The sequence below is a fragment of the Cotesia typhae genome, unplaced genomic scaffold, assembly GCF_013202065.1.
Source record: "Cotesia typhae breed Kobodo isofemale line unplaced genomic scaffold, CoteBio_Ctyphae contig_5, whole genome shotgun sequence".
Lineage (NCBI taxonomy): Eukaryota > Metazoa > Arthropoda > Insecta > Hymenoptera > Braconidae > Cotesia > Cotesia typhae.
Genome location: NW_027423757.1, coordinates 10,470,513 through 10,483,868, shown reverse-complemented (window position 1 = coordinate 10,483,868; position 13,356 = coordinate 10,470,513). Strand labels below are relative to the sequence as shown.

At 29.4% G+C, this 13,356-nt stretch overlaps 3 protein-coding genes across 3 annotated transcripts; 2 read left to right on the top strand and 1 right to left on the bottom strand.

Annotated features, from left to right (window-relative positions):
• Nucleotides 1–102: 102 nt before the first annotated feature.
• On the top strand, nucleotides 103–4,519 carry LOC141530480 (fatty-acid amide hydrolase 2-B-like). Its single transcript, XM_074247602.1, has 10 exons — nucleotides 103–377; nucleotides 1,926–2,096; nucleotides 2,172–2,391; nucleotides 2,459–2,676; nucleotides 2,738–2,849; nucleotides 2,934–3,232; nucleotides 3,453–3,554; nucleotides 3,814–3,981; nucleotides 4,080–4,262; nucleotides 4,342–4,519. Exons 2-10 carry the CDS (start codon nucleotides 1,926–1,928, stop codon nucleotides 4,435–4,437), a joined length of 1,569 nt encoding a protein of 522 aa, XP_074103703.1. The 5' UTR covers nucleotides 103–377; the 3' UTR covers nucleotides 4,438–4,519.
• A 437-nt stretch (nucleotides 4,520–4,956) lies between these two features.
• LOC141530882 (fatty-acid amide hydrolase 2-B-like) lies at nucleotides 4,957–7,876 on the top strand. The gene is made up of 9 exons (XM_074248263.1): nucleotides 4,957–5,483; nucleotides 5,559–5,778; nucleotides 6,036–6,253; nucleotides 6,320–6,431; nucleotides 6,565–6,863; nucleotides 6,986–7,087; nucleotides 7,164–7,331; nucleotides 7,425–7,607; nucleotides 7,667–7,876. The coding sequence occupies exons 1-9, from the start codon at nucleotides 5,313–5,315 to the stop codon at nucleotides 7,760–7,762; spliced, it is 1,569 nt and encodes a 522-aa protein (XP_074104364.1). The 5' UTR covers nucleotides 4,957–5,312; the 3' UTR covers nucleotides 7,763–7,876.
• Nucleotides 7,840–13,169, bottom strand: LOC141530881 (myosin heavy chain 95F-like). Its single transcript, XM_074248262.1, has 10 exons — nucleotides 13,033–13,169; nucleotides 12,801–12,937; nucleotides 11,580–11,653; nucleotides 11,372–11,501; nucleotides 11,094–11,258; nucleotides 10,609–11,021; nucleotides 8,695–10,200; nucleotides 8,296–8,477; nucleotides 8,073–8,190; nucleotides 7,840–8,006 (listed from the first exon to the last, which is right to left on the bottom strand). The coding sequence occupies exons 2-10, from the start codon at nucleotides 12,925–12,927 to the stop codon at nucleotides 7,935–7,937; spliced, it is 2,787 nt and encodes a 928-aa protein (XP_074104363.1). The 5' UTR covers nucleotides 12,928–12,937; nucleotides 13,033–13,169; the 3' UTR covers nucleotides 7,840–7,934.
• Nucleotides 13,170–13,356: the final 187 nt, after the last annotated feature.

The following is a 13,356-nucleotide window of genomic DNA, read 5'->3' as shown; positions in this document are numbered from 1 at the left end:
ATGTTATGACTAGGCGGTCTGTAATCGGTTTCATACACATAATGTACGTATGCCATCCATAATCAGAAGAACCGGTCAGTCTGTAATCGCACGTTTTGGGAGACACGATAACGTTGTGTTGTGTCGGGTAATTTAACTTGTATGTAACTTGATTCATTTTATTTCTGGTCCAGACTTGATCGTGGACATTCGAACAAGTGGGAGATCACTACCTTCTTTTACATACATTCATTTGCAACCAGTTACAACTCGAGATTTATTTTATCGATTTCAATTTATTTAAATCGCTTATTTTATTTATTATTTTATTATTTATCATCTTCATTTTTATTTCAATAAAATTGTTACTGATATTTCTTCCTAATTTCACAAAAATCGTAAGTAATTATTTTTTATTTTTCTAATTAATAAGAATTTTATTTTTTTATTTCTTCTTTACAATAATTTTCATGTTTAATTAATTTTTTTTTAATTTATAAATGTTTTATAAATTAATACAAAATATTTTAAATTAAAAAAAAAAATCTTATCAATATTCTTCTTCAAGTATTCAAAAAAAATTTCAAGGCCGAGTTTTTCTCGATATTTATAATTGTAATATATTAAACAAACGATAATGAATATTTAAACTCGTTAAAAAGTGATTAATGAAATTCAATTGATAAAATAAAAAAAAAATACTTTTAATCAGTAAACTTACGAGCGATCAAAATAAAAAACTGTTTATAACATTGTAACAGATAAAATGCGCAATTAAAAGAAAAAAAAAATAATAATAAGTAGTAAGTAGAATCAAGGTTTTATTGCAAAAAATTATTGATAGAAATTTGATTCATTATTTTGTAATTATGCATGCAAAGAGGAAATACTTATAAATGTGTATTAAAAAAAAAAAAAAAAAAAAAAGATTAATACACATATCCTTGAGTAAGAGTTTGTTAAACTTGTAATTTATATATTATATATGTCTAGCAGCGTTACTTTTGCAATTTAAACGCGGTATTCAGGTTAAACGCCGATTTTCACAAACCATAAAAGTCCCTCACGATTATCTTATTTTAAAATACTTTAATAGCTAACTCATTACTTTATGAGCTTGAAATTATGTCTATTAGCTTCCTCGAGTATATTTACGCAAATTGTTTTATATTTATAAAATTTTGCTTGAGTTAATTTTAAAAAATTAACGCGCGTGATAATTATTAATAAAGTAGAAAGTTAAATAAATAAAGTCGAGAAGAAATCTACTTGAGAAGCTATCTTGATGGTTTTTATGGCCTATTTTGTCACAATTGCTTCGCCCATCACAGAAAGGATTGATCGATGCAATAGTAACGGCAATATTTCGCTTTTCATTCAGTACAGAGAATATTACATATTATATTTAATATATAACACTCATGGCCATATTCGGTGCAGCGCAATAATAATTCGAATTTTAAAATTTACATTGAGCGTTTAATCAATTTTTTATCTCGTGTAAATAAAAAATTTCAAAATAGCCACTGTAAATTGATAGAATTTTTCAATGTCAATTGTCAGAATTTATTTGTTTGGATATTTGATATATTTTTTTATATGATTATATTTTTATGTGTAAAATGTTTAGTATTACTGATTTTATACAATAAATAGCATCTGCAAGGAGAAGACATGTTTAAAAAATTTAATAACAAATTAAAAAAGAAAAAAAAAATTTTTTTTTATTGTATTAAATTATCACAAATTATCACAAAAAAGTGTTAAATATTTAACATAAAATTTTTTAACAATAAATTTTTTACTGTGCAAATTATAAAGTATACGGATTAGTTGCGGTATTTGATATAGCGTGAGAGAAGAAATCGTTACGTAATTTAATTAATAACAATCACTGTCGGATTTAAACCGATAAAAAGTAACAGATATTTCTGTTTATATAAAAGATGCAATTGATACTGCGATTTGCGACGTGGCTTTCAGCCAAGCTGTTGTTTCTTTTGAGGCCACTTTTTTGGTACCGCGATTGCATAAAACCGGCAAGTATTCCGCCGTCTACAGACTCATTGTTTGATCTCACAGCTTGCGAATTGGCTAAAAAAATAAGATTTGGACAAGTAAGTTTATAAAATAAAATAATTACAACAATTAATTGGACTAGCGGCTTTTAAAATAATTAATAAACTTTTTAGATATCAAGTGAATCCGTAATAGAAGCGTACATCGAGAGAATAAAAGAAGTAAACCCTTATCTTAACGCAGTAGTAGATGACCGATTTGAAGATGCTTTACGCGAAGCCCGACACTGTGACAAAATGCTGGAGGCGGGGGTTGTTACACCAATGCAGCTTCAATTGGAAAAACCTTTCTACGGTGTCCCATTCACTGTTAAAGAAAGCTGCGGACTCAAAGGTATGTCCTTGACATTGTTCTTCTTGTCCATTAAGCTGAGTACTCGAGGACTATTTTCTTCTTTTAGGGCTCAGTTACACCGGGTGTACTTTAGTGCGTTCCGGAATCAAGGCCGATGACGACAGTCTTATTGTCAAAAGTATGCGCATGGCTGGCGCTATTCCTCTTTGTGCTACGAATACTCCGGAATTGTGTTCTGGATTTGAGTGTACCAATCCACTTTATGGCCTAACTGTTAATCCTTATGATGGAAGACATTCTGCTGGAGGATCTTCTGGAGGCGAGGTAAGTTTTCAGCTGCAGTTTTTTTTTTTTAATCCTAAAACTCAACATTGATGACTTTTAGGGAGCTTTACTGGGTGCTGGAGCGTCTGTTATTGGCGTTGGATCAGACATTGGTGGATCAATAAGAATACCTGCGCAATTTAATGGGATTTTTGGACACAAACCAACTCCTGGTAATTTTTTTTTTTTAAATAAATAATTAAAAAAAATTTTTTTTTAAAGTTAAAGATTAATTTCTTTTTTTTTTTTTTTTCTAGGAATAATTCCAATTGACGGACATTTTCCAATGGAGGATTGTGCTGAGTTTCGACACTATTTGACTCTAGGTCCAATGACCAGATTTTCAGAAGATCTTCATATGGCTGTTAAAGTAATGTCTAAAGACTGTAAAACAAATTTACGTCTTGATGAACCGGTAAATATTTCAAAACTCAATGTTTACTACTTGGAAGATATCGAAAACAATTATGGTATTCCTCCTGTTGATGAAGATATCAGAAAGTCGATTCGAGATGCTGCTAAGCATTTTGAGAGTTGTGGTGCGAAAATTACCAAGGTAAATTTTTTTAATTTAAATACTGACAAAAATTGATTAAAGGGAAAAATTTTTGATCTTATAAATTATTTTTGATTCAAGTAAATTTTACCTTTAATTTTTTAAAATGATATTTTTGATTCAAGAATTTTTCTCTTGAATCAAATTAATTTTTTTTTCAGTACTTATCAGTATTTTTAAATTAAACGATGACTAATGAGTTATTTGATGATTTTTTTAGCCTGTAATTGAAGAGCTAAGCGATGTGTGTGAAATTGGAATCACGAAACTTTTTTCAATGAGTGTTATACCACCAATTTTGATGCATCCCACAGATCCCAAAGTATGTGTATAAAGTTATTCAATGAAAATAAAGCTAGCCGACATTTAAAAATTTTTAGAATTTTTTTTTATTGAAAAAATTGTTATAAAAAATTTTTTTCATTTGTAAAAAAATTTTACAGCGTTAAAAATATTTTTTTGTTCTAATTTAATTAATGAAAATAAATCCAAAAATTAAAAACGTCGGCTAACTTTAGTATTATAGTTTTTTAGGATAAAAATTATAAAATAAGCCATTAATTATTTAATTTTTTTGATAGGGAAAAGTAAATCCATTTTTGGAATTGTTAAAAGCAGCAGTAGGCTGTTCATCGTATTCTAAATCTGCGATATTTATGGCCATGGTTAAAGAAATACATGGATTTGTTCCCAAATCTCAATTTCCAACGTATGAAGAAAAGTTCAAAGAATTGCAGAAGAAACTTTTGGTAATTATATTTTTTAAACATTACCGTAAAAAAAAAAAAAAATACGGCAACATTTATTTAGTTTGTAAATAATAAAATTATTTTTTGTACTTGAACAGGAAATTTTGGATGAAAATTCCGTGCTATTCTTCCCAACATTCATAAGTCCAGCGCCACCAGTAGGCCAATGCGTTTTTTTAACAATCTCGGGTGTATTTAGCGTTCTTTGCAATATTCTTGGGCTACCATCGACTCAAGTACCAATGGGCTTAAATAAACAGAGCTTACCAATAGGATTTCAGGTAAGAAACGTCAGTTTTATGAATGAAGAAATTAACTCGTAAATATTAACACATAATTTATTACTGAATGAATTAATAGGTGATTGCAGCGCCTCATCAGGACAGACTCGGCTTAGCAGTTGCGAGAGAATTGGAAAAAGCGTTTGGTGGCTGGATTCCACCAACAAAAGTCTAGTTTAAAATCAATTAGTTATAATTATTATAGAGATTTATTTTGTAATATTTGTACAAATATATAAAAGCATTAATATGCCAAATTTTTATTTTATTTTAAACCAAAAATCCAGCGTAAGACTTTTATCATCTTTAAATTATTGATTAAAAATAAAAAAACGGTAGTTTATTTGAAAATTAAGTGTATCATCATATTTATTCAGCTCATTATGCTTTCAATGGATGATTTGAAGTATTTCACAATAAATATTGAATTAAATTAATTAAAATTGCATAACTCATTGCTTAAAATTAAACTTGGTATAGTACATCATCATTGATACGTTAAAATTAAAATTTATGACATTTATCAACTCTTTATCTTGTATAAATAAAAAATATTAAATTAACCGCGACGTATTCACGTAATATATCAAATATCAACGTTGACGCATATTTCTTCATTGTTTCTGATTTAATTATTTTATAAAAATACTTTTATATCATTTCTTCTTTTTAACGCTCTAAAAATTACATAAGTACACCTGCCGAAGAAGAAAATAGAATTGACTCTGCGATGCATGGGAAGATATTTCTTTAGAAAGCATTTTTTAGGTGCAACAAAGCTAAAATTTGCATTTATGAGTTTTATCAATTTTTTTTTATCTTATGTAAATAAAAAATTAAAAATTTACACAAAAAATTGATGGAATGTTTAAATATTAAATGTTTCAGTTTTTTCCTTCATAATCTTGATTAAGTTATTTTATCAATACACAAAATCTTAAATTGATAAATCTATTATATATTATTAGATAGCGTGGAATAGAAATATTTTTACGTAATCTAACGATTATAATAGAATTATAGCTGATAGCTATTTCAGTTTATATAAAAATGCAATTGACGTTGCGATGTTTGACGTGGCTTTCAGCCAAGCTGTTGCTTCTTTTGAAGCCACTTTTTTGGTACCGCGATTGCATAAAACCGGCAAGTATTCCGCCGTCTACAGACTCATTGTTTGATCTCACAGCTTGCGAATTGGTTAAAAAAATAAGATTTGGACAAGTAAGTTTATTAAATAAAATAATTATAACAATTAATTGGACCAGCGGCTGTTAAAATAATTAATAAACTTTTTAGATATCAAGTGAATCCGTAGTAGAAGCGTACATCGAGAGAATAAAAGAAGTAAACCCTTATCTTAACGCAGTAGTAGATGACCGATTTGAAGATGCTTTACGCGAAGCCCGACACTGTGACAAAATGCTGGAGGCGGGGGTTGTTACACCAATGCAGCTTCAATTGGAAAAACCTTTCTACGGTGTCCCATTCACTGTTAAAGAAAGCTGCAGTCTTAAAGGTATGTCCTCGAGATTGTTCTTCGCGTCCATTACGCTGAGTACTCGAGGACTATTTTCTTCTTTTCGGATGACATTAAAGTTAACCATTTTAAAATTTTTTTTAACAAAAAAAATTATTTTTAAAAAATTGCATTTTTAATTTTTTTTTAATTTCTTCATGTCAGTTTTTTTTTCAAATTTTTTTTGCCAGAAATTATTTGTTAAAAAAATTCTTAAAATGATTAAATATACGCTAAATTAATTTTCATTCTTTTAGGGCTTAGTTACACCGCAGGTACATTAGCTCGTTCCGGTGTCAAGGCTGATGAAGACAGCATAGTTGTCAAAAATATGCGCGAGGCTGGTGCTATTCCTCTTTGTGTTACAAATACACCGGAATTGTGTTATGGTTTTGAGTGTACCAATCCAGTTTACGGCACTACTGTTAATCCGTATGATACAAGACGGACTGCTGGTGGTTCTTCTGGTGGCGAAGTGAGAAAATTTATTTATTAAATTAATTAATTAAATTTAATTTATCATTTGTAATTATTATATTAGGGCGCTTTATTAGGAGCCGGAGCATCTATTATTGGTGTTGGATCAGATCTTTCTGGGTCTATTAGGATACCTGCATTATTCAACGGTGTTTTTGGACACAAGCCGACTCCTGGTAAAAAATAAATTTTTATAAAAAAGAAAACATTTTTTTAGCCATATTATTATTATTTATTATTTAAAATTTCCCGCAAAAATTCTTTCAGTAATAATTAAATAATTAAATAATTCATTCAGTTTTTATTTAGGAATAATTCCGATGGAAGAATATCTTCCGACGATAGAAGGCAATGGATTTTATCAGTATGGAACCTTTGGACCAATGACAAGATTTGCAGAGGATCTTTACATGGTACTGAAAGTAATGACGAAAAATTGCAAGACTAATTTGCGTCTTGATGAACCGGTTGATGTAAAAAAACTCCATTTTTATTACTTGGAAGATATTGAAAACAATTTCGGTGTTTCTTCTGTTGATGAAGATATCAGACAATCTATTCGACTTGCTACCAAATATTTTGAGTCTTGCGGTGCAAAGATAAGCAAGGTTAAATTTTTGTAATTAATTTTTATACACTTAATGTAATTCTTTATAATATGGAGTAGTGTGCTCAAACCTCGAAATTTTAAAAAGTGTAATTAAAATAATGGATTTTTTATTGTATCTAGCCAGTTATTGAAGAGTTTAGCGATGGTTGTGAGATAGGAGCAGTAAAACTCTTCTCTTGGAATAGTTTACCGCCTATTCTAACGCATCCCAATGATCCAAAAGTACATGCATAAAATTTACCAACTTTAATCATTTAAAAATAAGTAATAAATAATTTAGAGCTCATAAATTTTGCAGATAAGAGTAAATCCGTTTTTAGAATCCATAAAAGCAATACTTGGGTTTTCATCACATTCAATTTCATCTATTTTTGTAGCGATTGTTAGGAAAATGAATGGATTTGTACCTGAATCTCGATTTCCGCTGTACGAAGAAAAATATGAAACATTGCAAAAAAAGATTTTGGTAATGATAATTACTTAATTGAAGATTATAGATCATTATTCTGGAGTTTTAAAGAAGAAATGATGTGCAATGAACCAATGTTTTGTTCAACAGACAATTTTGGATGAAAATTCAGTGTTATTATTCCCGACATTTGTAAGCTCAGCTCCAGCAGTTGGTCAATGTTGTCTGCTGACAATCTCAGGCGTATTTTGCATCCTTTGCAATATCCTCCGGCTACCGGCAACGCACGTTCCAATGGGTTTGAATAAGCGAGGCTTACCAATCGGATTTCAGGTAAGAAATTTTTAAATTCACAAAAATGACTCATTATTTAATTCTGAATGAATTAACAGGTGATCGCTGGACCTCACCAAGACAGACTCTGTTTAGCAGTCGCTAAAGAATTAGAAAAAGCATTTGGTGGCTGGGTTCCCCCGACAAAACTCTAGATTTAAATATATTGATTAAAGTATTGTTAATTTTAATTACTGTAATATAGATGGTTTGTAATAAATGTAGAAATATGTGATAAATAATAAAGAAAAAATGTTATTTTATTTTAGAGATAATAATGTAGAATGTAACATTTCATTATTTAATAATTATGATTATTTAATCGTCTCACTCGGTATCATTCTCCGCCTTCCATTTGCGGTAAACTTGCAATCTTTTTCTAATTTCGATAATAGATGCCTGAAAAATTGAAAAGTTTATAATTAATTAAAAAAATAATTACAAATAATAATTTTATTTACTTACCTCTTTTATTTGAGAGTTATCACTATAAAAACCGGCATACAATTGTGAGTACTTCCACGTAGATGCGTCGGGAATTTCTGTGGCCATTTTTGCTTTACGATTTCTTTCTTCCTCCAATCTAATCCGCATAAACCAAAATTATACGCAATAATATAAATAAATATATAAATAATTAAATTTTTGATAAAGGACTATTGCTTAAAAAAATATAACTGAATCTTACTTAATTCTAGCCAACTCTTCCTGTCTTATTTTTTCTTTCTCAGCTTCAAGTTCAGCTAATCTCCGCTCCTCTTCTCTTTGCTGCTCTAGTTCTTTTTCTAGTTTGATAATTGCATCGTCAACATCGGTCTTTAATCCAGTATATATATTGTCTATTGTTACCGGCTGCATATTTTTATCTTGCTGTATAAAAAAATTTTTTTTTTTTAATGAAAAAATTAAATAGACTTACAAAAAAGTGAAATTTTTAAGAAAAAAAATTTCTTGAAAAAAACTCCGAAATTTTACTTTATTCAAGAATTTTTCTTCTTGATTCTAAATAATAAAATTTTTTAAAATAAATGAAAAATAAAAAATTTTACTATTTCAAACAAATTATTTAATAAAATAATTAAATTACCTTGATATTTTCCAACGCAGCGTTTATTTTTGACTCAAAATTTTTGATATATTCAATTCTCTTCTTTCCTGTAGTTTTTAATTGATTAGCTATTCCCATCATCTCAAGAAGTTGTTTTTTCAATTCTTCAATTTTAACAATCCGCGATTCTCGTAGCCATTTTTCGACATTAGCCACCAGTTCCTTCATTTCTGTCTCACTTGACATCATAATTTTGTCAAACTCCGCAAACTTACCAGGTTTGAAAAATACCCTTTTTGTACCAAACTTAAAATCTTCATCCTTCAGCTTCAAGCTCCGAAGAAGCGATTCGCAGAAGACCTTCTCCTCAAGTTTAGCCAGCTCCGGTGAAAGATACGATTTGTACATATTGTAAAGATCCTGAAAGGAAACGCGACTCGGGTAGCCGTGTTCCATTAGTTTAAGCACTGATATCGTACCAGAATATTTTAATTGATTGAGGACACAGCTGCCATCAAAGCGATGAGAGGTCATTTCATTATTAGGCTTAATACAGCGAACGAAATTAGCTCCATTAGTCTCTAATTCATCCAGAAGTTCACGGAGCTGTTTTTTAAAATTGCTACTGACACTTGGGGCCGCTCGTTTTTTTGTTTTACTCTCCGGATCTTTCATGAAGCGAATTCTCAAAAATTCCTTGCTACTGTTCTGCATTAATTCTATGAGCGAGGAGTGCAGAGCGTCATTATTTTTCTCAATAAATTGATTCGTATGGTAGCAAACATCGCCTGCGAAATGTTTTATCAAAAAGCCCTCGTCCTTCCTCAGTTCACAAGAAGATTCACGTGTTAACGCCGGCTCTTTGAAATTAGGGTGTTTTGCCCAAGTTTTATAAACTTCTTTAGTAAAATCTTCTGGTTTCGGATTGGAGAGTCTCAAAGCGTTTTCTAAAATACTAAATATCCCCTTTTCTGAATCCCCGATCATTTTAATGCAATCTTTGTTGTCATTGTAATCAATTTCAGGAACCTCGAGCTTCTCTCTCTTGTACAATTCTTGTTCGGATTTGAGAATTCGCTTGTTAAAGAAATATTGAAGTTTTTCGTTGCAGAAATTTATGCAGAACTGCTCAAAGCTGTTTACCTCGAAGGACTCGAAGCCCGCAATATCGAGGACTCCGATATAGTAGCTGTAAGATTCAAAAGGAATACTTTTGTTGATGCACGAAACAATATAATCGAACAGTTTGATGTAAACAGCTTTGGCGAGAGCATTTCGGGCGTTCTCTGCTTGATCTGGTCGAAGCGGGCTTTTGATAACTTCGATGTAGCTTTGCTTTTTATTTATTGTGATAGTTTCTTCGAGCTCCTCCCGATTAACGCCTAAAAATTTAGCGGACATTGTGACGGATTTTTTAGAACTATCCAAGATTTCACAGCCGTCAGACGTTTCCTTGAAGGCAATGTTGCCGAGATGAAGAACAGCTGCTACCGTTGAGTAGATCTCATTTTGTTCGGCTTCAGTGAACCCGAGACGAGTGAAAGCCTAGTAAAAAAGTAAAAAGATGTCAATTGATGCAGCCTATGTAAAAAAAAAATATATTCAAAACATCAAAAAAAGATAAAATAGAAATTTTATTAAAAAATATGAGAGCCAAAATTTTTTCCTACTTTTAAAGGCAAAAAAGCGATTGAAATCTTTATTATTTTCTTTCATGATTTTTTTTTATCATAAATGCGCCATGAAAACAAGTCAAATAAAAAAAAAATTGAAAATGTTAATTTTCCACCTAGTTATGGCCCAAAATGGGGTTGACCCACTTGTAAATACTTCCTTGATTTTTTATTGGGTGTTAAAAAAATATTCACAAGTTATGAACAATTTTTTTTTTTTTTTTTTACAGGGGAGTAGCTTGATTTTTTCATATTTTATCAAATGAGAAAGAAAACTCACTTGTTTAACGGTACTAAAACCGACAAAGTCATTGAGAATTCGGTCGGAAAGACCTCCCTTCTCCAGGTGGCTCCGTGATTTTTGGGCTTCACTGAGCCTCTTCTCGGTTTTTTTGTCACAAAAATACTGAGTGCATCCGTTTTTCAGGTAAAGAAAGTCGTCGGGTTTGGTGATGCCCAGTTCTGAGCGCAATTCTGCTGGAGCACCGGCGCATAACATGTAAAATATGTGATAATTTCGCTCATCTGAATTCTGCAGACAAATGCGAGACTTTTCCAGGAGATAGTCGGCTACAGAACCACCTACAATTCTAGGCTCTTTATCAAAATAAACTTTTATAAATTTTCCAAATCGAGAGCTGTTGTTATTCCTTTTAGTTTTTGCGTTACCAAACGCTTCCAGAACTGGGTTTGCTGGAGAATAAATTGATAAATTGTTTATTTATTTTTTTTTTTAAGTATATTACATTAATACACCGCCCTTACCATCAAGGATTTTTCGTTCTAGTGAGTCGTCGCTGGAACCCTTTAATTTGCAGAGATAGTTCAGTAAATATTTAGTTGATTCTGTTTTTCCCGCACCAGATTCACCAGATACAATTATACTTTGCGATTGTTGATCCATTTCCATATCTCGGAAAGACTTGTCGGCTTAAAAATAACAATTAATAGTTGATATTGTTTTAAAGAAGTTGTTGAAATTTTTAAATTGAAAAATTTTTAAGATAAAAATAGAAGAAATAAAAAAAAATGATATAACTTACCGATAGCAAAAATATGAGGAGGTTCTTCACCAAGCGATTTTCCTATGTATGTTTTAATTGTTTTTTCTGAGTATAGGTTTTCAATATGATAATAAGGATTAACAGCAATGAGAATATGAGCTACGTAAGTCTGAAAAATTTTTAAAATCGTTTAAGTTCAAATTTTAAACTGTAGGAAGATATAAGTACACTGTGAGTTTTTACTCACGTATATTTTGTCTTTGAAGTAGCGAATTTTGATGTTATTGAGGAGAGTCGCCTCATTCAGAAACATCAACGCACCTAAAATAGTCAACAAAATTAATAATTTTAGATACTAATAGCCGGAATAAAAAGTTATTCAAATTAATTGTATTTTTCTTCTTTAAAATTCTTAAACCAAGAAAATTTTCTCGACTCAAGAATTTTTTCTCTTGGCTCAAAAAATTTATTTTCTTTAAAATGGTGTTTTTGGTTCAAGATTCTTACTCTTGAGTTGAGTTAAATTTTTTATCAGTGTATGTAAAAATTTTTTTATGCAAATAAAATAAAATTCTAATTTTATATTTTTCTTCTTTTTATAATTTATAAAGATGAGAAATTAAATTTAAAAAACAATTTAAAAATATCAAATATCGTACCATATTTTCATTCAAAATAAAATCAACAGTTAGCCTTGAGAGAATAAAAAAAAAAGTAAAAAAAATTTTCTTCATTCAAATCGATTTAAAATAATCTTAAAAGTTATTCATGTTAACCATTATGAATGAAACAAATCATACATTATGATTATGTTACAATTTTATATTTTACTTTGTATTGTTCACATTTATCGTTATGCGCAATTGAAATTATCTCGAATATAAATCTTACATTTTTATTTTTTTAAAATTGACATTTTTCTAATTGTAAACTTTACAATTCTATTTATAAAAAAAAAGACATTTTACAAATTGGAAAACGTGCATTTTTAATAATGTTAAATTGACATTTTGGTACTTTTTAAAATGTAAAGATGACATTTGTTCAATTAAACTAGCTAGAATGATCGATTAGCCAAATGGACTGTCCTACAGATGGATAATTTATCAAAATTGTGATTACATTGCGTCAAATCTGATACAGTGGTCGCATTTATAATAATTATCTTTTTATTTTGTTTCGCTCTAATTATATTACACTGTAAAAAGTACGATGGATATTTTTATTTTTAATATTTTTTGAGATCTTTATTATAAAAATAAAAATATATATTTTTTATTGCTTATTATTCGATAAATAAATAAATAAATTATAATTTTTATAGTTATGTATTTTACAGAAGTAAATTTGTAAATTGTTCAGCTTTTTTTAATAATTTTACAAATAAAAAAAAAAAAACATTCAATTCAAGCGCAAATAAATAAAAAAAAAGGAAATATAAATATATGTGTAAACACAGCGTACTTACAGTTATCATCTTCGTCTTTTTCGCGATTTCCAACTGGATATTGTTTATCCGTAGTTACAACATTTTTTTTTTCAAGTTTAAAACCTTCTTTCGGGTCCGGGACCCATACTTCTTGATCGTAATTCATTATAATAATTCTGCAAGAAAGTATTCATCGTGTACCATAATTTTTATTAAATTAGATTTGTATATACTTATTTATAGACGTAGTACTTAATAAAAAATTTATTACCTCGGATAAAATTATTTAAATACTTCACAATTGATTTGAAAGCACTAGGTGCCGTCGAGCTGCTTTTTGCGAATAATATAATTTAGAATTTTTCTTCCCTTTATATAATCACAAATTTTGAAATTTCTAGATTAAATTAGATTAATCTATTGTGACAAATAATTAATCTAAAGAATAATTTTACTTTGTAGAAATTTCCCGTAGAGAAGCGATAGATCGCGCTTAATTTTTTAGATGCTTATAGAATATTTTAGAATTTGAGACATTTAATAATTAAATTTATTGATAAATATTCTTATTACTGCGAGAACGAATTGTTCTATA

Coding starts and splice junctions, on each gene's coding strand:
- LOC141530480 (XM_074247602.1), top strand. CDS start 1,926: ATGCAATTGATACTGCGATTTGCGACGTGGCTTTCAGCCAAGCTGTTG. Junction 3,982..4,079: donor AATTGCAGAAGAAACTTTTG/GTAATTATATTT, acceptor GTACTTGAACAG/GAAATTTTGGATGAAAATTC. Junction 4,263..4,341: donor GCTTACCAATAGGATTTCAG/GTAAGAAACGTC, acceptor ATGAATTAATAG/GTGATTGCAGCGCCTCATCA.
- LOC141530882 (XM_074248263.1), top strand. CDS start 5,313: ATGCAATTGACGTTGCGATGTTTGACGTGGCTTTCAGCCAAGCTGTTG. Junction 7,088..7,163: donor CGCATCCCAATGATCCAAAA/GTACATGCATAA, acceptor TAAATTTTGCAG/ATAAGAGTAAATCCGTTTTT. Junction 7,608..7,666: donor GCTTACCAATCGGATTTCAG/GTAAGAAATTTT, acceptor ATGAATTAACAG/GTGATCGCTGGACCTCACCA.
- LOC141530881 (XM_074248262.1), bottom strand. CDS start 12,927: ATGAATTACGATCAAGAAGTATGGGTCCCGGACCCGAAAGAAGGTTTT. Junction 11,259..11,371: donor TCCTCATATTTTTGCTATCG/GTAAGTTATATC, acceptor GTTATTTTTAAG/CCGACAAGTCTTTCCGAGAT. Junction 8,007..8,072: donor ATAACTCTCAAATAAAAGAG/GTAAGTAAATAA, acceptor TCAATTTTTCAG/GCATCTATTATCGAAATTAG.